The 24,765-nt window shown below is 66.4% G+C and overlaps 9 protein-coding genes across 9 annotated transcripts; 2 read left to right on the top strand and 7 right to left on the bottom strand.

Annotated features, from left to right (window-relative positions):
- Window positions 1–921: 921 nt before the first annotated feature.
- EMIHUDRAFT_216536 (hypothetical protein) lies at window positions 922–1,770 on the top strand (the record flags this gene model as incomplete). The annotated part of the gene is made up of 1 exon (XM_005761580.1): window positions 922–1,770. One exon carries the CDS (start codon window positions 922–924, stop codon window positions 1,768–1,770), a length of 849 nt encoding a protein of 282 aa, XP_005761637.1.
- A 1,297-nt stretch (window positions 1,771–3,067) lies between these two features.
- On the bottom strand, window positions 3,068–3,451 carry EMIHUDRAFT_311863 (hypothetical protein; the record flags this gene model as incomplete). The annotated part of the gene is made up of 1 exon (XM_005761579.1): window positions 3,068–3,451. One exon carries the CDS (start codon window positions 3,449–3,451, stop codon window positions 3,068–3,070), a length of 384 nt encoding a protein of 127 aa, XP_005761636.1.
- A 385-nt stretch (window positions 3,452–3,836) lies between these two features.
- On the bottom strand, window positions 3,837–3,992 carry EMIHUDRAFT_67935 (hypothetical protein; the record flags this gene model as incomplete). Its single annotated transcript, XM_005761578.1, has 1 exon — window positions 3,837–3,992. A coding segment is annotated over one exon (156 nt), but the record flags the coding sequence as incomplete, so codon positions are not given.
- A 108-nt stretch (window positions 3,993–4,100) lies between these two features.
- On the bottom strand, window positions 4,101–4,910 carry EMIHUDRAFT_358492 (hypothetical protein). The gene has a single exon (XM_005761577.1). The coding sequence runs from the start codon at window positions 4,853–4,855 to the stop codon at window positions 4,331–4,333; it is 525 nt and encodes a 174-aa protein (XP_005761634.1). The 5' UTR covers window positions 4,856–4,910; the 3' UTR covers window positions 4,101–4,330.
- A 3,186-nt stretch (window positions 4,911–8,096) lies between these two features.
- Window positions 8,097–11,869, top strand: RFC2 (putative replication factor C subunit 2). The gene is made up of 15 exons (XM_005761711.1): window positions 8,097–8,153; window positions 8,504–8,591; window positions 8,671–8,783; window positions 8,852–8,920; window positions 9,105–9,154; window positions 9,547–9,571; window positions 9,640–9,669; window positions 10,377–10,461; window positions 10,528–10,568; window positions 10,643–10,741; window positions 10,814–10,861; window positions 11,054–11,125; window positions 11,196–11,230; window positions 11,419–11,463; window positions 11,539–11,869. The coding sequence occupies exons 1-15, from the start codon at window positions 8,109–8,111 to the stop codon at window positions 11,699–11,701; spliced, it is 1,008 nt and encodes a 335-aa protein (XP_005761768.1). The 5' UTR covers window positions 8,097–8,108; the 3' UTR covers window positions 11,702–11,869.
- A 220-nt stretch (window positions 11,870–12,089) lies between these two features.
- EMIHUDRAFT_216530 (hypothetical protein) lies at window positions 12,090–13,657 on the bottom strand (the record flags this gene model as incomplete). Its single annotated transcript, XM_005761576.1, has 5 exons — window positions 12,090–12,327; window positions 12,398–12,624; window positions 12,708–13,091; window positions 13,268–13,342; window positions 13,571–13,657. 5 exons carry the CDS (start codon window positions 13,655–13,657, stop codon window positions 12,090–12,092), a joined length of 1,011 nt encoding a protein of 336 aa, XP_005761633.1.
- A 2,830-nt stretch (window positions 13,658–16,487) lies between these two features.
- On the bottom strand, window positions 16,488–17,504 carry EMIHUDRAFT_67954 (putative two component response regulator; the record flags this gene model as incomplete). Its single annotated transcript, XM_005761575.1, has 2 exons — window positions 16,488–16,763; window positions 16,923–17,504. The coding sequence occupies 2 exons, from the start codon at window positions 17,502–17,504 to the stop codon at window positions 16,488–16,490; spliced, it is 858 nt and encodes a 285-aa protein (XP_005761632.1).
- Window positions 17,505–18,732: 1,228 nt separating this feature from the next.
- EMIHUDRAFT_452862 (digalactosyldiacylglycerol synthase) lies at window positions 18,733–22,924 on the bottom strand (the record flags this gene model as incomplete). The annotated part of the gene is made up of 16 exons (XM_005761574.1): window positions 18,733–19,070; window positions 19,174–19,247; window positions 19,319–19,376; window positions 19,445–19,494; window positions 19,564–19,612; window positions 19,720–19,884; window positions 19,956–20,006; window positions 20,080–20,134; window positions 20,209–20,734; window positions 20,836–20,884; window positions 21,024–21,096; window positions 21,167–21,355; window positions 21,547–21,659; window positions 21,745–21,897; window positions 22,661–22,755; window positions 22,876–22,924. 16 exons carry the CDS (start codon window positions 22,922–22,924, stop codon window positions 18,963–18,965), a joined length of 1,857 nt encoding a protein of 618 aa, XP_005761631.1. The 3' UTR covers window positions 18,733–18,962.
- Window positions 22,925–23,106: 182 nt separating this feature from the next.
- EMIHUDRAFT_428161 (hypothetical protein) lies at window positions 23,107–24,518 on the bottom strand (the record flags this gene model as incomplete). Its single annotated transcript, XM_005761573.1, has 5 exons — window positions 23,107–23,532; window positions 23,630–23,734; window positions 23,802–23,921; window positions 24,111–24,169; window positions 24,248–24,518. 5 exons carry the CDS (start codon window positions 24,516–24,518, stop codon window positions 23,167–23,169), a joined length of 921 nt encoding a protein of 306 aa, XP_005761630.1. The 3' UTR covers window positions 23,107–23,166.
- Window positions 24,519–24,765: the final 247 nt, after the last annotated feature.

Below are 24,765 nucleotides of genomic sequence, written 5' to 3'. Positions count from 1 at the left end.
TCGTCTATTGTGTTTTTTGCCGCATGATATGCTCGTATAGAACGTGCAACCCGCGCGTGCGGGCGTGCGGAGGTCGGCGGAGGGGATAGACGAGGGAATCGAGGGACCGGAGGGCTTTCGCGACAGCGACGATGACGACGAAGGCAGGGGAGGAGACGGAGGGGCGACACGCAGGAGGAGCGAAATCGCGAACGGCCCGAGCAGAGAGGGCGACGGCGGAGCACGAGGGGGCAACGGAGCAGTCAACGGAGACGCTACTGATGACGCGAACCGAGGCACGGGCGACGGCGGGGACGGGGAGGGCGACAGCGATGTCGAGGTTGACGCAACGGTATCGAGAGCGCCACCCAACGGTCGGCGCGCAACCCAACGGTGTCCAATATTCAGGTCGCCTACTCGCTGCCTCCCGAAGGTCGGCGGGTTCGGCGTTGGGGCCAAACCACAGCGCACAGGTTTCTTTCGATCCGGGCCACCCCAAATTTTGATCAGCAAATTTCGAGGGGCGGCCGCAAATTCTGAGGTAGATTTTGATTGTCAAGGAACACGTCCGTCTTGCCGCAGGATAAACCTAGACAAGGAGAGGAGAGAGAGGAGAGAGAGAGAGAGAGAGGAGAGGGGAGAGGGTGAGGGTGTGTGCACACGTGAGGAGTGGGGAGGGTGTCTGTGGTGGGCTGTAGTCATACTTTCTTCGTGGTTAAAACCACGCGCCCCTCAGGAGCTAAGGTAGAGTGGAGCGTCCCAGACGCCTCGGTGCCACCCACCGGCGTGAAGACCATCCGGATCAGCCCAGTACGCCTCCGGGCGAACGGTCCCCGCGATGGCCCACGGTCCTCCGTCGCCTGGTTGACCCCCTGCCTCCCGGTTGACCCCCCGATCCTCGTACTCGACCATTAAATAAACTCTAAGTGCCCGCCGTTCTCCATGGCGCGCGTAGCTATGACAGGGACCGCGGCCGCGGACCCGGTGGCGGACGGGGCTGGTGCGCAAGCGCCGGCCACCGTCGTGCCGCCGGGGATGCGCAGCGGACCCTGGAATAGCTACGATCGCGCGCAACTGCAGGACGCGGTGATGGTCGCAAGGCTCGCAGGTGCGTCACAGGTCAGGCTGATAAGGCCTGGCTACGCGACCATCGAGGTCGACCTGAAGCACGAGAAGGCCGCGGGCGACCGCGAGTCGGTGCAGGCGGCGGAGCGCTCGTACATCGAGCGCACCGCGCCGAAGAAGAAGGAGCCCACCAAGGAGCAGCTCGCGGCTCGAGCCGCGGCACGCAAGGCCAAGAAGGACCGGCAGAAGGCGCGCCGGGCGACGGAGGCTGGCGAGCGCGCCGCGAGCGAGGCCGAGCGCGCGGAGGCCCCGCGGGCGCAGCTGCGCGAGAACATCCAGTACGTGATGGCCGGGCTGCGGTCTGCAGCTGCGCAGGCGCGCAGCCAGGCCGGGTCCAAAATGGGGGTCGAATACTCGCTGCCCCCGGAGAGGGACGACGGGTATCGACGCGGCCCCAGCAAGGTGTACGCCACAGTTCCCCAGGGGACCGTGGCGACGACCGTCGCCTCGGACTGGCTCGCGAACGAGCTGGCCGAGCACGGAGAGATCGATGCGGCATACCGCGACCGCATAGTCATGCACCTGATGACGGCCGCCGGCGCCTCGGCGCCGGCCGACGCCGTGTTCAGGTTCACGGCTGGCGACGCGATGCAGACCGAGGACGACGACGAGGACGCCGACCGCTCCGAGGATTATTCCGACGACGGGAGGGCGTCCGACTTGTAGCTGGCCTCACCCATATCTTACCCTCTGCCCCCCCCTCCTGCTACCCCCCAGGCTAGATGGTCACAGATAGCCCCACACAGCCCCTTACCCCTTCACCCTCGCCTCGCTGCCTGGTGTTTCTGAACACGTAGACGACCACGCTGTGGGGGTTGTGTTATAGGAGTAGGAGTGGGGTGCAGGTTGCTCACCCACGGCACCGGGCCGGTGCTTGCACTTTGAATGCCGTGGGGCTCCTGCCCGTGTCCCGGGCGTGGAGATGCGAGGGTCGCCCCCCCTTGCCCCACCACTTTGTGTGTGTGGAGACGTTTACCTTACCTTACCTTAACTCAAAGGTCCACCACAACCACCAGCCTCCACCTCCACCGTCGAGCCGCGATCGCTGCCGCCCGCGACGCCGCCCGCCGCGTCAGATGCCCGCGACGCGCGCGTCGACTCGAGTCGTAGAGCCGCGCCGCACCAGCAGCAGCATATCATTTCTGCACCAGCACCAGCAGCACCAGCAGCAGCAGCAGCTGCAGCAGCAGCAGTCTGGCGAAAACTCGCTCTCGAGAGCCGCGAGAGGGCGGCGCTCTGCAGTGAGCGGTGCCGCCCGATGAGTGTGTAAAGACGTTCATTTGATCTCATAAAAGACACGGGGCGCGCCTCGCACGGAAATGGCGAGGATTACCTCTTCCGCCGAGACTCTTTTTCACGGATCACGGCCTCCACGCGAGTCCCACACCGCGCGCTGTACATACGCACCCCCTCGCCCGTAGCGTACCGATCAGCCGCGCTGCCGCTTGCGCGCCCCCCCTGCCGCCTTCGGACGCCCCCCGCGCTCGCCAACCCGGAAGGTGTACGTCGCCTTGCACTCGCCAAACGAGAGAGCAGACCCGTCCCGCAGCCGCCTGCTCTCGCCGCCCGGCACCCGGCCACCGTCGACAAACGTGCCAGAGGCGGAGCCCAGATCGAGCACGTAGCTCTCGGCGACGCCCCCCGACTCGGCGTGCAGCAGCGCCGCGTGCTGCCTGTTCACAGCCAGAGGCGTGAAGAGGCGCTGCCCCGCTCGCTTGGTGCAGCAGAGCTGCCGTGAGCTGCCGCGAGACGGAGCCGTCCGAGACGACGACGTCGCTCAGCTCCGCCTTCCGGCCGAAGACGGTCGCGCGGCCGCAGAGCGGCAGCTCCTCGTCAACGTCTCCGCCCTCGCCCTCCCGCAAGTGCTCGAGGTATGGGTTTGAAAAGTCGTTGGAGCGCACCTCGAGATAGCACTTCCGCGCCGGCTCCTCCGCCCAAGGAGGGGGCCTCCACCTCGCAAGCTTCACAGGCTCGCAGCCAGCGACGCGGTAGACCACCTTCGACGAGCCGAGGCGGAAGGTCGCGCCCTCGGCCAGCTGCTGCGGCTCCGCGGTGTGGTCGAGCCGCACGCCCAACTGCGGCACCTGCAACTCGGCCAGATCTCGCTCAGATCTCGGCTGTCCCTCGGAGGGGCGTGATGCCGCACGCCCAGCTGCGGCACCGCGTGCGTCCGCCCCGCAGCGTCGTACCACGTCCCGTGCGCCGAGTCGAGGTCGGCGAGGAAGGTAGCGCTGGAAGAGTTGTACAGGGCGGCTTGCATCCGCGAGAGCGACGGGTCGTCCAACAGGATGTCCGCGACGCCGCCGTGGCGGCCGAGAATGGTGACGGGTCGCTCTCCGATGGCCATCGAACGGCTCACCTGGCCCCTCTCGATCATCTCGAGGCGCGGCGTGTGCATCGCCGCCGGCTTGCACCACGGAGGCGGCCGGAACTTGCCGCCGCCGGGAGCAGCGGCCGTCGTCGCGCCGCCCGCCGCCGCCGCCTCGGGAGGCCTCGACACCTCGGGAGGCGGCGCAAGCGGCGGCGCGGGCGCGGGCGGCGGCGGCGGCGGCGGCTGCGGCGGCGCTGGGGCAGGCGGCGCCGACGGAGCTGCGTCCGCCTCCTCCTCCTCCTCGGCGTACCCTACGTCGGTGGAGGGGTAGGCGTCGATGGCAGCGTCGGTGTCTGGGTACGCGCCCGCCGCCCCGTCTCCGTCGGAGGGCGGAGATGCTCCCGTCACGCCTGCTTGCCCGTCCGGATAAGCAGCGTCGGTGTCCGGATAAGCAGCGTCGGTGTCCGGATAAGCAGCGTCGGTGTCCGGATAAGCAGCGTCGGTGTCCGGATAAGCAGCGTCGGTGTCCGGATAAGCAGCGTCGGTGTCCGGATAAGCAGCGTCGGTGTCCGGATACGGGTCGCCCTCGTCTCCATCGCTGCCGATGCCGCCCGCGCCGTCCTCACTGCCGAGGTACGCCCCCGCGACTCCCTCCTCCGCAGAGGCTGCCCCGCCGTGCCCCTCTCCCCCCCCCTCCGTGTGCGCAAAAGCGCCCTCCGCCGCCGAGATCTCTTCGCACCGCTGCAGCTGCTCCCGCCGCGCCCGCCGCAGCGCCTCGTCTCCACGCACCTAATTAATAATTAATGATTAATTACTTGACTAACTAATGAATTGCCCGCCGCAGCGCCTCGTCGCCGCGCACGTCGATCGCGTCGAGGTCGCAGCACAGCTGCGTGCAAGCCTGTTGATCAACCCTTAATAAATCAATTCTTCATTCATGAAGCTCGAGGTCGCAGCACAGCTCTGCGTGGTGCAAGCCTCCCGCACAGCCACAGGATCTAGCGACGCCGCCCGCGCCTGCAGCGCGGTCAGCTGGTCGGCGACGCGCTGAATCGCCTCGAGCGCGGCTGCATGCGCGCCCGACGACGACCCCTCCTCCTGATCCTCCTCCTCCTCGCCCGCCACGCTAAACGGGTCGATGCTGCCGCTCGTGCCGTCGGGCGCAGTCCAGCTTTTTGCGCGGTCGTCGAGGGTGTAGCCGCGCTGCGCGAGGGCGTCGCGAGCCGCATCGGCCGCGCGGAAGTCGCGCCGCTGCCGCGCGGCGCTCCGCTCCTCGAGCCTGCTCCGCAGCTCCTCGCGGGAGAGCAGAGGGCCGAGCACGTCCGCGGCGGTGGCGCGCAGCCCGGTGACGTACGAGAAGCCCTCGGGCGGAGCCTCGGCCTCGGACGCCTCGCTGCCGGCGTCGGAGAGCTCGTCCAGCTGCGCGAGGAGCGACGACATTTAATTTCACTTCACCTTCACCAACTACCTGCTCCGCTCGAGCTTTCGCGGCGCGTTACCGCCCTCCCTTGCCTCATAAAGAATTTTACAAGAAAACTCCCTCGCACGACACTGGGCACAGGACTGGGCACGGGACTGGCTCGCACTGGCACTAACACAGGTACACCTCATAAAGAATTTCTCTCTGGAGGTTCTCGAGGTGGATATCCTTTGGCCGCGTTGGGTAGCGAGGATTGGTGTAACCCGAGCCACGGAGGCGTGTTTTCTGACGGCCGACCGTCAGTGCACGGAGTTGCCCCTTCTCCGACTGCCCCGGCTAGTTCACGGGTTTCGCGGGAGTGACCCCATGCGTCAAACCCGAGACCTAGCGCGGGTGGGTTGGAGGGGGCTCGCCCCGTTCCTCCCCATCGGGCCGCATGTGCGGCCACGCCTCGCAGATTCGTTTCTCGCGCCTGGGTCAGGCGCGCGGGGCATCCCCCGGGTCGCTCGACCAGCGATCCGAAGAGTGGCCGCTATGCGAGGGAAAGAGGGGGGCCCACGGGGTACGCCTCCGTCCGGCCCCCTCCGAGGGGTCGGCACCGTATTCGCCCACAGCACGCCAGTGTGAAGTGAGTGTCAGAGTGTCGGAACTCGGTGGGAGCATCCGTCCTTATTCACGTTCACACTCGCTCGGAAAAGTGAAATTTCGTTTCACATGAAATGTGAAGTGAAAGTGAAAGTGAAATCGATTGGCGTATCGCGCCCGCTCGTGCACTTGTCCACGAGGTCGCGCTTCACACTCGGGGCTATGCGCAGCGCGCCTTGCGGCGGTGGCACCGCCGTCACGCCTTGCGCCACGTGCGAGCCCGTGAAGATGACCAGCACCTTTTGACGCAGTGCGGTCTCGAGGGTGGCGGAGATCACGAGCCTGACCGAGCAGCAGTGGCCGCGCTGCCGCTCCTTGCAACAGCCGATGGAGCAGGCCCCCGTGCCGCCGCAGGCGCGCAGGCAGTTAGTCGGGTCGGCTGCCAGGCGCCCGTGACCGCGGCCGGAGCAGTAGAGGGTGAGAGAGAACACCTGCGCGCGCAGCGGCATGGCGGTCGTGCAGTGCCGCGCGGGTGGAGAGAAACAGGCGCGTGGTGGTGGGACGCCGCTGTGCCTGTTTGTTTGGCCTGGCCTTTGCTGTGCTGCAGCCAAGCGGCGTCACGTCGTAGATGTCTGCCAGGTCGTGCTTCTGCTGAGAATGCGAGGGGGGCAGGTCCCCCTCGACCGGCCGATGAACGACCAGAGCAGTGTCGATCGTGGCACCCTTGATCTTGAGGAAGTTGTAGTTTGTGATCTTGGCCGGCCCGTTCGCGAGCACAAACGCCGGCACGGCCTCGCCCATGCTGACCTCCCACACATCTGGCCGCACCTCGGATGCCTGCCCGCTCAGCCGTGTGATGCTTGCCGGCGCGAGAAGCGGCCTCTGTCGGGCGCCGGGGGCTGCAGCCATCGCCGCCGCCAACGGCGCCACTGCGCCGCTTCGCGCCAGCGAGTCGGGGGTAGAACTCCATCGGTACCTCAAAAACGGCGTGAGCGCGTGAAACGGCCCGTCGGCGAAGGCGACTCGCGCTGGCACGTGCACAGAGGTATGTTGACATACGCGGCTACACGTGTGGGCGCCTATCTAGGGTAACATACGCGCCCCACGCGTAGGCGTGTATGTCACGCGGTACGCGGCTGCGAGTGCAGCCGCCTATGTTAGCTAAGATAGGCGGCTGCACGTGTGGGCGCGAGTACCGCTATACGCGTCTGCACGTGTGGCCGCGTATCTTGGCTAAGATACGCGCCGGCACAGGATGACACGTATCAGGCCCCGCCGAGCTCGATGCGCGGCAGCGCGTGAGGCCGGCTATTCTCCCCCCGAGGCAGGCGAGGATACGCAGTCCCTCGTGTCGCGCGTGTAAGTCCCGGTTGCCGTGCGCGCCAGCGCGTGTGGCCGCGTACCTTAGCTAAGATACGCGCGCACGGGCGTGGGTGGGTAAAAACGGGTCACTTTGCGGGGTTTGCCGTCTCTCGTAGATACCTGGTCGCGAGCCGATCATGAACATGATTGCTCGCCCGCGCCGTGTGCGTGTCTTTTAGCTACTGGGAGAAAAGAGGGAGGGTTGTTGAACTGTGTGATCTGTCCGAGCAGCATGGCATTGCGGGATGCACTTGTGACTTGAACACTTGAGCACTGGTGACTGGAAGGGTCGATCCCGCATGGTACGGGACATTAGGGACCCTCCCTCGGGCGTGTTCATTGGGGGCGCGCGAGGCAATGGCTTGAAGGCAATGTGCATCTTTCCAATACACAATAGCAAAAACAAATCTGCAGGACCACCGATCTCCGAAGTCGATAGTGCCGCTGCGACACTGGTGCGGCGGTTAATGAATAACTCGAACGACAGTCTCATGCCGGGCTCGAGATGCCGGGCCCTCTAGGGCGGGCCGCTCGAGAGAGAGCTGCCAGGAGGAGTGCGGCCATTACACTGCCGTCCGGGCAGCCCTGTGGGCAGCGCTCCGCCACCGGGCGCCCCCGAACCAGGGGCTCCGCACCGGCGGCATCATGCGTCCGAACGACCGAGTCTGTGGCGTGCACCTGCACCCTCTCTCTCCCACTCTCCGGCCCCTCTCAGCGGAGGATGGTGTTAGAGTGCGGCGCGCCCCCCGCGCCGATGGCGGCCGCATTCTTCGCGGTAATATCATGGCCGCCGCAGCACGTGCAGCCGCACGCGGCGCAATTGTTGTAGTACATCGGCGGCGGGCACGGCCCCTCGCGGACGCCCTTCGTGCCGCCGACCTCCGCGACGACGGTGAAGGGGTAGCCTACCTTGTGCTCCACGACAGTCTCCGCGCCAATCTCCTCCTTGATCGCCGCCTCGGACAGGGCCTTGTTGCCTGAGGCGAGAACGACGAGTGAGCACGATGGAGAGGGCGGAGCAGTGCGCATGGAGAGAGCGCAGCGCGGCGATGGAGAGGGCGAGATTATGAGCAGTGCGCGAGAGAGCGCTCGCGCGGAGGCGAGCGCTGCTGCTTACCAAGGACCCAGCCCGCCCAGGGTCAGGAGTAGAGCGTCACGGTCTTCGACATCAACAACCGTTGGTGGCAGTGGGGGGGGGGGGGGATGGCCGGCGGTCGCTCGGGGCAGAGAAGGAGAATATAATTCAAACCGTTGTCTTTTTTCTTCGTGTCCTACGGGATTCGCGCCAACATTTCCCACCAAGGCACCACCCACCACACACAGGGTATGTTCGGCGCGCCAGACACCTCCTCCGTCGTGCACGAGCAGCCGGTCCGCGCCCCCGATCCTCCCCACGCCGCCACAAAGCGCCGGCCGCCTGTCCGCTGGCCGCGCCTGCCGCCGAGAGCGGCCGATTGCACGGGGCCGCCAGCGCAGACCGCGTTGATTGCCCTTTCCTGCCGCGGGCGAGGCCTCCGCCGCCGCCGGCAAAGCAGCGCAGCCGCACAGCACTCGCACTCGCACCGCCGCCGCCGCTGCCGTATGCCGCCCGCCCGCCGCTGCCGCCGCTGCCGCCGCCGCCGCCGCCGCCGCCGCCGCCGCAGTCGCCACCGCCCACTCCCGCTCCCGGCACTCCTTCCACTTGCGCCCGACCCGTCCGCCCGCGCCCGCCCACCGCGCAGTGGCTCGAGAAGTACCGCCCGCGCGAGGTCAAGGACATCGTCGGCAACGAGGACACCGTCGGCCGCATCGCTGTCCTCGCGGCGCAGGGACCGCCTCTCGCCTCTGCCTAGGCCCTCGCACAAGCCTCCTCCTCCGACCCGAGCCGCTTCCCCACAACCCACCCCAGGCAACATGCCGAATCTGATCCTGTCCGGCCCCCCCGGGACCGGCAAGACCACCTCTGTCCTCGCCCTCGCCCGCGCGCTGCTCGGCGACGCCTTCAAAGAGGCGGTCCTCGAGCTGTGACCAGCGTCTCTTCACAGCTCGAGCTGTGAACAGGCGACGCCTTCAAAGAGGCGGTCCTCGAGCTGAACGCCTCCGACGACCGCGGCATCGACGTCGTGCGCAACCGCATCAAGAGCTTCGCGCAAAAGAAGGCTTCGCCCGCCCTGCCACTCCTCCCCCTCCCCCGAACCAGCGCTACGTTCACTCGCGTGCCACCCGCCCCTTCCCCGCTCCCCCTTTCCACTGCGACTACTCACCGGCCGCTCCACCACTGGCAGGCCACAGCTGTGAACAGCGTCTCTTCACTCCCCACCCACCGACCACACCGTGTGCCAGGTCACCCTGCCGCCCGGCCGCCACAAGATCGTCGTCCTCGACGAGGCGGAGATCGAGCCGAGATCGAGATCGAGCCGAGATCGGAGATCGAGCCGAGATCGGAGATCGAGCCGAGATCGGAGATCGAGCCGAGATCGGAGATCGACCCGAATTCGGAGATCGAGCCCAAATGGTCTTCCTTGAGGCCAGAGGGGTTTCCCGGGGCCCCCCCCCCCTGGTGTTCCCGGGCCCCCTTTTTTTGGGAAAGGGGGGCAGGGCTTCCAGGGCTTTTCGAAGGGGTATTTCTCCCCTTTTCAGGGGGGCCATTGGGGGGTTTGGGCCCCCCCCCCCCCCCTTCCCCCCCCCCCCCGTGGGCCTCAGGCGGACTCGATGACCGAGGGGGCGCAGCAGGCGACCATATCTCCCCATATCTCCCCCATATCTCCCGCATATCTCCCCATCCCTCGATGACCGAGGGGGCGCAGCAGGCGACGCGGAGGGGGAGGGAGGGTCTGCTTCGGCTGTCCCCTCACCAGCGTGCATTCATGCATGGCAGGCGATGCGGAGGACGATGGAGATCTACTCGGTGACCAAATTAGCCGAGAGGAGGAGCCGAGAGGAGCCGAGAGGAGTAGCCGAGAGGTAGCCGAGAGGAGTAGCCGAGAGGTAGCCGAGAGGAGTAGCCGAGAGGTAGCCGAGAGGAGCCGAGAGGTAGCCGAGAGGTAGCCGAGAGGTAGCCGAGAGGTAGCCGAGAGGTAGCCGAGAGGAGCCGAGAGGAGCCGAGAGGAGCCGAGAGGAGCCGAGAGGAGCCGAGAGGTAGCCGAGAGGAGTAGCCGAGAGGCAGCCGAGAGGTAGCCGAGAGGAGCCGAGAGGAGCCGAGAGGGAGCCGAGAGGGAGCCGAGAGGAGTAGCCGAGAGGTAGCCGAGAGGTAGCCGAGAGGAGTAGCCGAGAGGAGCCGAGAGGAGCCGAGAGGAGCCGAGAGGAGCCGAGAGGTAGCGGAGAGGTAGCCGAGAGGTAGCCGAGAGGAGTAGCCGAGAGGAGCCGAGAGGTAGCCGAGAGGGCCCGAGAGGAGTAGCCGAGAGGAGTAGCCGAGAGGAGTAGCCGAGAGGAGTAGCCGAGAGGTAGCCGAGAGGAGTAGCCGAGAGGCAGCCGGAGGGCGACGGAGCTCGGCTCGGCGACTTGATCGCCCCGCGCTCGCTCGCGCAGCCAGAGACAGCGACGACTAGCAGCCAGAGACAACTGTACGAGCAGCGCACCGCCAACCCCCCCCCCCCCCCCCTCCTCCTCTGTCAGGCGACCACACGGTTCGCGCTCGCGTGCAACCAGAGCGACAAGATCATCGAGCCGATCCAGTCCCGCTGCGCCATCCTGCGCTACGGCGAGCTGCGAGGCGGCGTCGCGGCGGCGGCAGCGGCGCATCTTCACAGCTGCCAGCTGTGAACAGGCAAGCTCTCGGACCAGCAGGTGGTGACGCGGCTGACGGCGGTGCCGCAAGCCGACGGGTTCCAGTGAGTTTGGTCTAGGCAGGCGTTCTCAGGAATGACTTGGTTCTCAACCAGGTGCTGGAGGCGGAAGGCGCAGCCTACGACGAGGGCGGCATCGAGGCGGTCGTCTTCACGGCCGAGGGGGACATGAGGCAGGCGCTCAACAACGCGCAGGCGACCGCGGCGGGGCTCGAGGCATCCTCTTCTGCTACTCCGAGTGAGCGGAGTCATGATTGGAGTGGGCAGGCGACCACTGCGGGGTTCGGTATCATCTCGAACCAGAACGTCTTCAAGGCAGCCGCGCCCTCTCCTCCTCCCGGCCAGCGAAGGCTCTCGCCAGAAGGAGTGAGCACGTGACAGGTGTGCGACCAGCCTCACCCTGACCCTAGCAGAAGCCCTAACCCTAACCCTAACCCTAGCCCTAACCCTAGCCCTAACCCAACCCTAACCCTAACCCCAACCCTGACCCTAACCCTACCCCTGCAGGTGTGCGACCAGCCTCACCCCGTCGTCATCAAGCGAGCCATCGCCGCGTGCATCGCCGCGGACTTCGACGCGGCTTGCTCGGCCGGCGAGGCGCTGTCTAAGTATGAACGAGCTCGCTGACTACGCCCTCATTATTCATTAGGCTTGCTCGGCCGTCGAGGAGCTGTCCAACAACGGGTGTGACGAGACGCTGTAGTGAGATGAGCCGAGATTTCTCGAGGAGTCACCCACGGGTTCAGTGGGGTGGAGAGGAAGGGGTTGGGGGGGGGGGGGGGAGAGGGGGGGGGAATGGAACGGGGGGCTCCTGCTGAATGAGGCGCTCTTCATGTGTCCGACAACCCCTGCTTCGGTGCGGCACCGACTAGGTACAGCGGGATGGACGTGGTGGGCACGCTGTTCAAGCTAGTCAAGTGCGACGGGCGGGAGGAGGCGAGCTCACGCTCCTGAGGAGGCGGCTCGTGAGCCGCAGCATGCGCTGTCCTCAGGTTCGAAGAGATGGACGAGGGGCTCAAGCTCGACTTCATCAAGGAGATCGGCGCCGCGCACATGCGCGTGCTCGACGGGATGGACACGCTGCTGCAGCTGACAGGCCTCATCGGCAAGCTCTGCCTCGCCGCGCAGCAGCGGAAGGGCGCGCCGCGCGGCTGACCATCTCGAGGCGGACCGTCCCGGTGCCGGACACGCGACGCCCGACCACGGAGACCAGCGCAGCGCACCCGGCTCGCCACGACCGGAAGGGGTCCGCCGGTGTGTATGAGCCACGCAGTGCACAAAATGTACGTTACGACCCAGTATATGTGAACTCCACTCCACTATAAACCCCGGGAAAAAATTGGCAAAACGGCACACATGTATGTTCTAGTGCGCACGTAGAGCCGAGAGAGACTTAGACGACCTCCGGAAGCGCGGGAACGGCCGGGCGAGAGTGGAGAGACGCCCCACACACTCCCACGACACTTCACACCTCGGCTCAGGGCTTTGTGCCTCGAACGTGTTGTATGTCTATGTGGTGATGCGATGCTATCCCCTAAACAGCTCAGTAACGCCACTTGCCCTGCCGCAGGAGAGGCCTCCGCGCGCTCGCGGCCAACGCCGTGTACTGCGCGAACGACTCCTTAACGACGCCGACGGCATCAGCGGTGAACGCAGCCGCCGCCGCCTCCCGTGCCTCGGTCGCCTCTGCTCTGGCCAGCGCCTCCGCCACCACCTTTCCTTGGCTCACGAGTAGCTCCTTCAGCCCGGCTCGCTCGGACACCCATCCGGCCGTCGCCTGCCTACACAGGAATCGCGCCGTTGGCCAGTTGGCGCGCCTGGCCAGTCGCTCGGGGTGAAGCGATGGCGCACTCGAACTCCGAGGTGGCGGCAGCGAGGGCGCCCTCGAGCAGGTGAATGCGCTGCCGGAGCTTGTCGGCGCTGTCAGCGCTCTCCTGCAGGTTTGACCGTGGATGATAACGGACCGAAGTGTAGGAGAGGTGTCGGCGAGAACCCTCCTGCAGCAGCTCCCCCGCCCTCACCGCACGGCAGCCAACGATGCTGGCCGCCTCCGTGTACGACTGCGCCTCCAGCCGCTCCTACGAAGGCACCAAGGAGGCGAACATCTGTGCAAGGATAGGCAAGTCGACCCCTTACGCACTTTTCACAAAGGGGCTCTCACAGCAAACTCTGAATTCACGGGGCCGACTACAGTGTAAAGCGGGAAGTCGGTGGTTGCAGCCTGCGCGAGCGTGCGGCGGGTTTCGGCAGCAAGGTGCTCAGCGATGCGCAGGTCGGCGGAAAGGACTGTTGTGACGACGTCCCCGCCGCCAAGAGCGTCGGCTAAAGCCTGGCTTGTCAGCAGCGCGTTGGCTGTCTCTGCTTCCGCCTTGCGCTCTGCTGCCGCGAGTCGTGTCTGGAGCTCCTCGACCTCCTGCCGGTGCTTAGCTGCGGCGGCGGCGGCCGTGGCGACCACAGCTCTCATCTCCGACCGGCACGACTCGAGAGCAGACACAGACTCTGTGCTCACCGACCGAGCCGCTGCCAAATCTGAGCGGTGGACGGCCTCAATGGCGGCGAGGTGGCGAGAAAGGAGGGCGCGCTCATGAGCGCCGAGCCGTGTCGAGAGCAGACGCGCGTAGGCGCCCCTCGCCCGTGACGATACTAGCGAGCCCTCTCTGGGTTGCGCCATATTGCAATGTCGATTCGCGTCGTCGCAACACTTGTCCAACTGTCGCCGACCTCAGCGGGACGCACGACGGAGCCGTTACACATGCCGCCAGAAATCTTGAGTTCTTTTTCTCCCCTAGAATTCTTCTGCGGCGCGCTCTAACAAGCCCTACAGAGGACGTTTCAGAATCGATTGCGATCCTGCGATGGAAAGCGAGGGCGAGGAGAGCGCTGCGGCAGCCCCCGAGCCACGGCTGGAATGGCCGCAGAGGCAGGGGGCATCCCCCGAGGCCCCGCCCCAGGAGGTGCGGCGGCCGGCGCCGCCATCGGGCCCGCTCCCGCCACCACCACCTCCGCCCCCGCCGCCGGAGCGACCGTTGGGTCGAGGAGCCGCCCCTGAGGTTCTGCACCAAGCGGTGCGGCCGCCAGTGCCGCCATCGTTTCCGCCACCCACACTGCCATTTCCACCCCCGCCACTGGAACGGCTGCAGGGTCGTGGGGCCGCCCCAGCGGCTCCACACCAGACGTTTGGGCCGCGAGGGCCGCCACCGTACCCGCCGCCCCTGCCACCGCCTCCACCCCCGCCGCCGGCGGGGCCGCCGCCGTATGGACCCGCTCGGAATAACCTGGGGGGTCCGGGACCGCCCCGCCGGAGGCTGGTGTATCCGGACGGAGGAGATGGGGGAGGGGAGTTACCGCGGTACGATAGTGGGCCCACCGGCGAGCCGGAGGGCCGTGGCCGGAGGGCCCCGGAGGGGGCTTGGGGTCAGTTGTCGGAGGAGGCGAGAGATGAGCTGACGCGGCCTCTGAGAGTGGAGTCGGGACGTACGGGCTCACCAGGGGAAGGCCAGTCGCGGTGGCAACCGGACCACCACGACCTTCCACAGGGAGGGCCACGCCCCTCCGAGCCTGGAGAGGAGCCGGCGGAGGGGGGGGGCGAGCCGAGGACGATAGAGAGGCCGCGGGTGCGGGCGCGAGACAACCAGGGAGAGCGGGCTCGACCCCCCGGGGGTGGAACTGGTCGCGACCCAATGCCACCGTTCTCGCCCGGGGAGACCTCGACCGGGCCGTCGACGCCCTCGGAAGCGGTGGAGCCGGGAGAAGCTGGCGGAGATGAAGGGCGGCAGCGGAGGAAGCGACACCAACAACGAGGGAAACGACCATACCGGTCGTCGCATAACGCTCGGGAGACGAGCAAGAGAGCGAATCAAGGAGGGTTGAGACCCTGGGAAGGCGAGGGGTGAGCCCTCAGGCGGGGGGGTCTACTCAGACGCCGACGCAAGTGAGTGTAGAGTGGTGGTGTGGGGCGTGCAGTATGGTGTTCATTAGCTCCGAGTAGAGGGGGCGTCCTGCAGTTAAGGGGAAACCCGGTACGCGGGGCTAACCCTCGGAGACCCGTGTTTACTTTAAGGCCCTTGCCCTGCGAACGCGCACCCCCGGGGCTAGGGCTCTCTAGCCCGTAACCCGATCCCGATCATCCGGCCCGCTGGGTGCGCTTCTGAGCTCCCCGGCCCTGGATGTGAGGTTAATGACTGCACTCCAAGTGCTCCAAGTGCTCCAAGTTTACCACACCCCAGGACGCGCGAAGACTTTCATCAGCTTCTCTTGGCTTAAATACGAGTCTTAACACGAGTGATTACGACGCTGGTCGCCCGACGACGCAGCACCAGCGAGCGGAAAACTCACCTCTCATGCCAAGACGCAAGAGCACTGTGCCCGGCCCAGATAGACAGCTAGAGAGACGTGCATCGACAATGCTGCGCGCGAACGCTCAGAGGTCCGCCTCCTCTAGGTGTATGACGAGGAATTGACACCCACAGACAGCATTTTGTTAGCCGGCGAGGTGTCGCCTCGGCTGCGGGAGATTGAGATTACCCACCAGATCACTGCGGCACCAGGACGGTCTGGGCTCGGCTCAAAGTCGAGCGTGAGGGTGACCTCTAGGTCGCAGCCTCACGCGCAGCCCATCAGCGCACCTGTAGCAAGGCGTCCAGGATGAGGTTACGGGCTGCGCGCTGCATCTCGCCTGTGCTGCTGCAAAGGGTTTGGAGGGCAACGGGCGCAAGAGGTAGGTGTGGCGGGTGGTGGCATGCACCCTCGCACGCGATTCATCTGCCCCGGAGCATGCCCGTTCGCGTGTTGCCGTCGCGTACTCGACAGACATGAGTGATGCAGCTCTGAACATCCAGGTACGAGCGGCGTCTTGGCTGCCTGACGTGGAATGCGGCGCCATCGTGACGCTTCTGGCTGGCGGTAAGCCAGCAGTATCTCGTGGGCGGGTACGATCTTACGCGCGAGACAAGTCGCGAGGGTCCATCCGTCGGTGTGAGGGCCGCGCGCGCCTCTTCGAGCGAACGGAGAGCAGGGTTTACCGGCCGCTCCACCCGCCTGTGGCCCCGCTGTGCCACACCCGCTCGGCACCATGGTGGAGGTGCAGGTTTGGGTCAGAGCGGTAGGACGAGTTGGTTTGGAGCGTAGGGCATCGCATGGCAACGACAGGGACCGCAGGTACGGCTGTGAAGCGCGCCACAGTCCATCCGCGACACGGCGTGGGTCGGGCGCCGCGTCAAGTTATACGAGGGTACACACACACGCCTCTCGAGCCTCGCATGGATCAACCCTCGCAGGGACTTCCAGGAACAGGCACGTGGATGCTACGTTCCTCTTGGAGGTCCTGTTCTCGTGGTGCCTCTTGGAGTTTCGTTACTCGCCGCGTAGATCGGTGAGCAGGGGAAAGTCGTGATTTCTTGTTGGCTTCAAAAAATAAAGCCGTATCCTCTCTCTCTCTCTCTAGATCGGGGTCCGCGTTCGAGGCCAACGCCGCCCTTTCGGCGGCATGCAGTGATGAAAAGAAGCTCCAAGCTGGCTCAGGGCACAGGGCCGCCGCCGTGGCGCACGCGTGGTCGTGCCTCGTGGAGCGTGTTGTGCTTGTCGTGTCCGGCCCGGGGCCTCGACAGGGGGGCCCCCCCCCCCCCCCGCCCCCGCGCCCCCCCGCGGGCCTCCGTGTCCCTTGACGGCTTTGTGTGAACACAGATCACAGTATTGCCATGCCTTTTCCACTGAGGCCGCACGCCCCGTCAAGGCCGCGGCACGCACACCCGATACGGCTCTAGATTACACTTGGAATCCCTGCGGTCCTTCACGCAGCTCACAGCTCACAGCTCACGTTACAAACACCTTGGGGAGAGGCCGGCGGCACTCACTCACTCTGTCCTCCTCCCTCTCTGCCCGCTCGCCCCCTGCCAGGCTCCACTTGACACGCTCACAGTCCTCCCTACCCGCCCTACCCTTGTCAGCCGCCCCCCTCCCGGTTCGGGAGGAGGGCCTCTGCATGCCGGCTAGCCTGCCCCGGCGGCGCGGGCGCATCGAGCCGCAGCAGGCCGAGCTGCAGCGCCCTCCGCACCAGCTCCGTCCGGTTCGAGGAGGAGGTCTTGTCGAGCAGCCGACGCACGTACTTCTCCACGTGCGACTTCGAGACGCCCAGCCGCACCGCAATCTCTTTGTTCAGCATCCCCTCCCCAACCAGCTCGAGCACTGTCCGCTCGCGGTTCGTCAGGCGCGGCGCCGCCTCCGCCTCCGCCTCCGCCGCCCCCTGCCCCCCGGGCACATGCAGCACCAGCGCGCCTCTATCGCCGCCGCCGCCGCCTCCCGCCGCCGCCGCCGCCGCCGCCTCGATCAGCCGCGGCGGCGAGGTTATGGCCACCCCGCCGCCCGGTTGGCTGCCGACTGCCTGCTGCTGCTGCTGCTGAAGGAGGAGGAGCTGGAGGAGCTGCTTGGTGGCGGACACGTCCTCGGAGAGGGAGGCGAGCTCCTCCCTCGTGGTCGCTGCGCGAGAGAGCATCGCGTTGGCGAGCAGCGCGTTGCAGCAAGCGAGGAGCTCCTCGGGGTCGAAGGGCTTTGTGAGGTACGCCGACGCGCCGGCGCTGTAGCCCGCGATGCGGTCCGCCGCGAGCCCGCGCGCCGTGAGCAGCAGCACCGGCACCCCGCACAGCGCCGGCTCAGAGCGGACCCGCCGCAGGAGGCCGATCCCGTCCAGCCCCTGCATCATCACGTCGGTGATGATGAGGTCGGGCCGCGTCGACGGCGTGGCGCGGCGCAGCGCGCGTAGCGCCACGCCCGCGTCCGCGTACGCCTCGCACTCGAACCCGTTGTCCGCGAGGTACTTGTGCAGCGCCGAGCGCATGCCGTCGTTGTCCTCGACGAGGAGGACGCGCGAGCCGGCGGCGTGAGCGAGGGCCGCCGCGGGCGGCGCGCGACGCGCGGCTGGAGCGGCGAGCAGCGTGATCGCCGCGCTGCCGAGGAGCCGCATATCGCTGGCTGGGACCGTGCCGCGCGGCGGCGGCAAGGCACAGAAGATAACGCAGGTCCGCTGAGCGGAGATGGGAATATGCGGCGTGGCGTGGAGCGGTTGAGCATCCTCCGGGGGCGCCTCTGCGCCGGGGAGGCGTTGTTGGAGGCTAGGACGCAAGCGTCCGTCGCCCTTTTTCAAACTCGGGGCCCACTCCGCTACGCTCCGACCCGAATTTGGAGGGCCTAACTGCGTCATGACCAGCCTGCCATGCGTCGCCGGTGCCGCATTCGTCGCAGTGCTTCTGTAGCAGGCGGTGGACTGTCGGCTGCGAGGACGGTCGCATTTGCGCGAGGCGAGGCGAGCATTCAGACGCGTTGCATGCGCCATGCCTCGCGCCAGCGCGTGCGGGGGAGCTCCGTGGCTGAGCGTTGAGTCCAGGCGAGTTGCGCTGGCTACGATCGCTACGCCGAGCCGAGCTGACGCGCCGAGGCGCCGGCCAGTCGCAGCCGTGAGGCATGCCACAGCAGCAGAGGCACCTCCCACCCATTGGGCGGGCAGACAGAAGGCCAGGGCAGCACTGGCAAGTGCAACGCGCCTCATGTCGGAGAGCGACCGTGCCTCTCGTTCGCCGCTTATGATGTAGAGTTTGTTGTAGAGATTTCGCGTTGTAGAGCGCCTCTACATCGCTCTACAACGCAGGCGCTTCGTCCCGCGGCGGATGTAGAGCTCTACAGCTCTACAGCGCTCTACAGCTCTACAGCTCTACAGCGCTCTACACTCTACATCCTCTACACCCTCCCTCAGGTCCTGTCGACAGCGTGCCGACAGCGACACAGACCATGTGGGACGCTTCGAGTATCGACCTCGATCTACTGCAAACAAAGCACAAGGTAAGGTAAGGTAAGGTAAGGTAAGGTAAGGTAAACTTTTCCAATGTAAAAACCCAGCCTTTTAGGAATTCCATGTTGGGATGTTAGAGGTGGGTTAAGAATTCCTACGTATTACCCGCACTGGACGCTGGAGATTCGTCGTGGGTCACACTGGTAGGCCTTCCTTACTGTTGTTCAGCTGGCCTAACGTTAGCTACTGTTGTTGCATGTTGGGGAGCCCAACTGTTGTTCTGTTGTTGCTGTTAACACTTAGCAACGCTGTTCAGCTCGCTTAACGTTTGTGGTTTGAGACTTAGGGACAGCTAGCTCTAGCATCTCGTTGTATCGGACCCGTGCACACGTAATGTCTGAACTCTGATGATTTGGTAATGCCGCCCCGTTTCGACCGATACTCCACATATCATCACCCACAGACTCTTGCGTCTTGGCACAGAGCCACATGAGCAGCACGACTCCTCCTCGCCAATCTCTAAATGTACAGTAGACTGGGGCTCACAAACGCGGCGGTCGTGTAGCAAGAATTGTGGGCACGGCACCGCCACGGCACCGCCCCGCCGCGGCACCGCCTCGCGCTTCGAGTGGGCCTTCATCTGCGGGGCGGCGCAGCGGAGGCGCGGACCGGCGCCATGCCCGGCGGGGTGGCGAGGATGCTCGCTTCGACGATCTCTGTAGGCGGCGCGGCGCGCCACTTCTCCTACCGATGCAACGGGACCCGATCCCTCTCGTGTTGTGTATGTTGCCTTCCCCACCGGCCACTGCTGTGCTACTGCTACTACCGCTCCGCTGCAGCTACTCTCCTGCGCGAGCCAGCTCTGCTTCCAGACCGGCCCCGCGCCCGACGCGCGCCGCAGCCGGTCGCCGACCGGACCGCCTACAGGACGTGTCTCGGACATGTCCTGGACGTGTCCTGGACATGCCTCAGCCGGTCGCCGACCGGACCGCCCTTTTGGACTGTGGCGTGCACCCAGCGGGTCGCGTGGTCGCCGAGGGTGGGGAGCACCTGTTCACAGCGGGAGGTGTGAAGAGGCGCCGCCCAGTCGCGGTATCGCCTCAGAGCCGCGGAAGCACGTCGGACAGCGTGCAATTGCTCACAGCCTCGAGGAAGCGGTCGGTCGCGCCTTCACAGGAGAGGGGGCGCACTGAGCCGGCCCGTCGATGATCAATCAGGTCCGCGGACCTGGCCGCGCCTTCCCACGAGAGGGCGCGCCGCTCCTCTGCGCTGAGCGGCTCGGGCTCCTGTTCATAGCAGGCGAGGAGTGACGAGAGGACGCCCTCGCGCCTTCCTCCGAGCTAGACTCCTCCCCGGCGCCGAGTCGAGCGCCGCCTGCAGCTGCTGCAGAAACTCCTAGAAGGTTCCAAGAAGGTTCCAAGAAGGCTCCTAGAAGGTTCGTGGCCGCCTGCAGCAGAAACTCCTCGGGCGTGTCGTAGGGGAGCGTGTTCCGGAACTGCATAAAGAAATCGTTGGACGGGTGGCGCTGCACGACCACGAACTTGCCCATCGCCAGCGCCTGCTCACGGCCGGCGGTGTGAAGAGGCGGCCGAGCCGCCTCGGCGCAAGCCGCCCGCCGCCGAGTCGTACCTCCGCCGTGGTGGTCGAGAGCACCTCCGACTGGGACGGGTTGATAAAGACCTGGCTCACAGCTGCAGCTGTGAAGAGACGCCGCTCGCACCGCCTCGCACACCGCAAGGGCTCGGCCTCGGACCTTGTACCGCCGCAGCGTGGCGCCAGAGTGGTCGGTGGGCGGGAAGAAGGAGAGCCTACGGCGGCGCCCTCCCTCTCTCCCCGACGGCCTCTCCTCTGCCCTCGTCGGGCGGCGGCAAGCAGGAGGCGCCTCAGCTCCCGCGCCGCCGCCTCCACCTCCACCTCGGCCAAGTCCTCGCCGCCCCCGTACACGTCGACGTGCGTCGGCGGCTGGCCGAGAGACTGCTGCAGCGCGAGGTAGTCGATCAGCAGCCGGTGCCCCTTTGCCCACAGCACCTTTCCCAGGAAGTAGGCGCCGGCGCGGCGCGGCGGGAAGTGCGACCTCGCAGCGCGGCGTCCAATCTCGAGGAACTCGGACCGCACGCCATGCACGTTGCAAACCACCGCGCGCGGAAGGGGCTGGATCGTGCCAGACAGCTTGATGACCCGGTCGCAGTACGCTCCGCACATCCACTCGTTGAGCCGCTTGAGCACGGCGGCGGTGGCTGCGCCGGCGTACATCCTCGCGTAGTAGAGGTAGTTTGTGTGCACCACTCCAATCACCAGCTTGAAGCGGTGCCGCCAGTTGGCGCCCGAGTGGTACCAGTTGAGGTGCTCGGGCTCCTCGAGGACACAGACGTCGCACTCTCCCGCCTCGAAGCAGCCCGTCACGTCGCCTGCGCGGCGGGGTGTCTAGGAAGTGTCTAGGAAGTGTCTAGGAAGTGTCAAGCAGCCCGTCACGTCGCCTGCGCGGCGCGTCTCGGACGTGTCCGCACACGCGCCGGCAGCGCGTTGAGGCGGCCCGACGCGTCGCCGAGCGGGAGGATCTCTCAGGTGTCTAGGAAGTATCTAGGAGGTGTTTGGAGGTGTCTAGGAAGCGTCGCCGAGCGGGAGGATCGAGCCGCGGTCGAGGTCGTACCTCGCCTGGCGGAGGGAACGACTGGGTGAGTGGGTCGAGGCGGTCACAAGGGAGGTGGCCACGGTGAAGGGAGCGGGAGAGAACGACTCGAGGAACAGCGCCGCTCGGCTAGTCCTCGGCCTGCTAGATCCGGGTGAGAGGTTCGCTCCATCTCTCACCAACTCCGCCAGACTTCGGCCCACCTCTCTACCTCGTCTGTGTGGGCGGGCTGCTCGCCGGGTAAAAGCGCAGCCGAAAGTCCGCGCGCACGCCTCCCCGCTCCGCGAGCCAGAGTCGTATGTGCCGCTCTTGAGCCTGCGGGTCGGCGAAGCGCAGCCTCCCGGGGAAGACGAGAGCTTGCTCTCGCGGGTGCAGCCAGGGCACGGCCAGCGTCACGCTCCTGCGGCGAGGTAGGGCGACATCGACGGCTTGGGTGCGGTGAGGGGCGAGGGGTGGGAGGGGGAGGGGGGGGGGGAGGGCGAGGGTTAGCGTAGGGAGGGCGAGGGGCAGGGAGGGTAGGGGCAGGGAGGGTAGGGGCAGGGAGGGTAGGGGCAGGGAGGGTAGGGGCAGGGGTAGGGCTAGGCTTGTCACCGGCCAGCCTTGGAGAGGTAGGCGGCGCGGAGGAGCGGGTTGATGGCGGTGCCCGTCATCCAGGGAAGCGCCGCCGTCGTCACGATGGCGATGTGGAAGTCGTCCGTAAACACCTGCGGCCGCAGAGGCAGCCCAGCGGCGCTGTCGAAAGCAACATCGGGAGCGGCTCGCGCAGTGCGGCTGGGGCGTGTGCAAGACCTGGCTACGGATCTCGCGCAGGTCGCCCCGCTTCGCCGCGCGGCTGCGGCGGTGCTGCACGAGCGCGGTCCCCACCACCAGCCAGGCGGCAGGGTGCAGCGTACGAAGCAGCTCCGCCACGCGCAGGCTCGCTTGCCGCGCTCGCTCCGCCGCCTGACGGCTGATGCGGCGCGCGTGCGCCGCCGCGGCCGTCGTTGTCGCAGACGTTGCCGCCGCGGCAGCCGCAGCAGCAGACGCCGCCGCCGCAGCGGCAGATGCCGCCGCCGCGGACGCCGCAGTGAGCAGCGCATCTGCGGGAGGCGAGGGCGCGGGCGCAGTTGCACCGCGCCGCTTCGGCCGCGGAGCTGGCGAGGCGTCGCGGCGGACGCGCAGCCCGGGCAGGCTCGACGCGGCGGCCGGCGCGCAGAGCAGAGCGGCCGCAAACGCACACGCCAGCCAGCAGCGGCGGGGCCCAGGCGCCATACAGGTCGTGTACACACAAACAGTGGATTTTGCTCTGTGATTGGTTGGGTATTGATCAGTCCACCAGAGCCTGGCTGTTCTTCACCTTTCTACCTACCTAATGCCGCGTTGGGTCCAGTCCGATCCCGACTGTTCCTCACCTTTCTACCTAACCTGCCTAATCATCTCTCCCGCGTCCACCCATACCGCGTTGGTGTCCAGTCCGAGCCTGGTTGTTCTTCACCTGGTTGTACAATGAAACAGAGGCCGTCTCGGTCTCGCCGTTGCACAAGTGCACTCAAGAAACGTCTATTCGTTTACTAGTCCTACACTATCTTCCGCGCATGTATTTTGCGCTCAAACGAAACAACTGTGTATGCATTCTGGAGAGGCCTATTTCTTGCACTAGGAGCCCAGCTGCCGGGGCGCAGGAGCCTGGTGCTCGAGCGTCGAGGAGCCTGCTGGGAGGCCAGACCTGATAGATGCAGAAATGCGCCACCTGGCACTGGACGCGCAGTGCGTGAGCCGTGCGATTTTTGTTTTTCCGCTGCTCGAGCCGGTTTGCGGTGCCTACGGCGAGAAAAGGAGCGTCCGATCCGGTCCGGCCCCGGCGGCCAGCGGGAACGCCGAGCGCCTCGGACGCCAAGCGGAAACGGCGTGTTCCGAGGCGGGGCGCGGTGGCCCGATCACCGGTCGGCGCCTTCGCGGCCGGCCGGCCCGGTGGGTTGCCACGGCACATGCGCCGCGCGCCGTCGCCAGGCCCCGCCGCCGCCCCGCCAGAGCAGCGGCGAGATGGGAGGCGGTCGGCGGGTACCATCGGCTCTTCGAGCGAGCTTTCAGCTCACTTTGACGACGCTAGGAAAATCAATTCGTGGAATCCAGTCCGAGATGCAGTGTGAGGCGGAGCCTACCCTGTACGTGTTCGACGTGTATATCGTTGAAATAGAGATAAGAGAAAGGGGAGTCGCAGATGGCTACACATTATGGCCTCGGGTCGCGCACGCCAGGGAGCAGCTCGGGGAGCACTGCGCCCTCCGGTGAGAAGAGCGCGCCCACCTCGACGCCGCTGCTAAAGTCGAGTAGCTTCGCGTCGGCGCCCTCAGCGTAAAAATCCTCGGCCTGCGTCTCCGGCGTGTAGGTGATGACGCAACGCATGTTGGCGGCCTTGGCGGCGCGGAGGCCAACGATCGAGTCCTCAACAACGACGCAATCGGCGCTGGAGAGGCCGAGCCGTTGGGCGGCCACGTTGTAGATCTCCGGGTGCGGCTTCTTGCGGCTGACGTCGTCGCCGGCGATGACCACGTCCAGCCTGGCGAGCCGCTCCTGGCCGACCACCGCATCCACAACCTAGCAAAGCCGACATCTCACAGAGACGCCGCCCGAGATGCGCCCGAGATGCGCCCGAGTTGCGGCCGGGATGCGGTCGAGGCGGGATTCGAGCAACCTTCTCGAAGCCGCCGCGAGTGGAGGCGGAGCAGATGCCGACGGCAATGCCTGGCGCGGCGATCGCGCTGTCCATCAGCGCGAGCACGCCGGGGCGCGGGCCGGCCTAGAAGAATGGGATGTGGCTGAAGAAGGAGGCTGAGCCGTGAGGCTCGCCGGCGCTGCGGGACCGCCTTTGTCACCAGCTGCTTGTAGCACTCCGTCTTGAAGTCTTGCAGCTCATCGACGAGCGCCATTCCGGCGGCCTCGTCCGCAGGCACGGCGCCGCCTCGCGCCGTCGGAGCCGGCCACACCTCCGAGGCACACGAGATTACACGAGATTACCCGAGGTTACCCGAGGTTACCCGAGATTACCCGAGATTGCCGAGGAGCCGGCCACACCCTCCGAGGCACAGACAGGCGGTGTCGAACACTCCTCACGACTGAGTCGTCGTGACGTGTGTCCCGGTGATCAAGACTCACAATGACCATTCATCCCTCACCTTGGCCGTGTCCTGGTGCGTCCTCGCGCCCTCCGGCGCACCGAGGCCGGTGAAGTGGTCTGCGCAGGAGGAGAGCGAGGGTGAGGCGCCAGGAAGGTGGAGGCTTCTCCGCCGTCCGGGCGCGCGGCGGGACGCACATCGCATTTTGGGCTTGCCGCCGCCCACCGTGTTGGCGAGGAAGCTGTAGTACTCTTTGGACCAGACCACAGGCGCGCCGGCGATCTGCAGGCCAAACTCCTCAAAGGCCATGTTGTATGCGACGCGGTGCAGCTCCTCGGTCTCGACGAGGACGCCGTCGCAGTCGAACAGCAGCGCCGCGGACGGCGGCGGCGACGGCGGCGGTGGTGAGCCCTCGTCGAGGTTCACTCCCCACACGAAGCCGTCCGGCGGTGAGATCTCAAGCGTCATCGACGCGAGGCCGGCGCGGCGCGAGGCGAGGCGACGCGGCGCGAGCAGAAGGAGCGCGTCCGCGGTGGCGAGCGCGAGCAGGAGACGCAGCATATATCCTAGCGTCGTCCGGAGCCGCGCCGCAGCCGATCACTAGAGTCGACTAGAGGATCCACTAGGCCGATCTGCGTCGCAGCCTCATCGAATTCTTTTTTGTTGGTACCCGCGGGTCTTTGTTTCTTTTTTACGCGCTCTCTTGCCATGGCAG

Source organism: Emiliania huxleyi, assembly GCF_000372725.1.
Source record: "Emiliania huxleyi CCMP1516 unplaced genomic scaffold EMIHUscaffold_70, whole genome shotgun sequence".
Classification (NCBI taxonomy): Eukaryota; Haptophyta; order Isochrysidales; family Noelaerhabdaceae; genus Emiliania; species Emiliania huxleyi.
The sequence above is the reverse complement of the archived record's forward strand: the minus strand, read 5'-3'. Positions and strand labels throughout refer to the sequence as shown.

Coding starts and splice junctions, on each gene's coding strand:
- EMIHUDRAFT_358492 (XM_005761577.1), bottom strand. CDS start 4,855: ATGTCGTCGCTCCTCGCGCAGCTGGACGAGCTCTCCGACGCCGGCAGC.
- RFC2 (XM_005761711.1), top strand. CDS start 8,109: ATGTTCGGCGCGCCAGACACCTCCTCCGTCGTGCACGAGCAGCCG. Junction 8,154..8,503: donor CCGTCGTGCACGAGCAGCCG/GTCCGCGCCCCC, acceptor CCCACCGCGCAG/TGGCTCGAGAAGTACCGCCC. Junction 9,155..9,546: donor GTCGTCCTCGACGAGGCGGA/GATCGAGCCGAG, acceptor ATCTCCCCATCC/CTCGATGACCGAGGGGGCGC.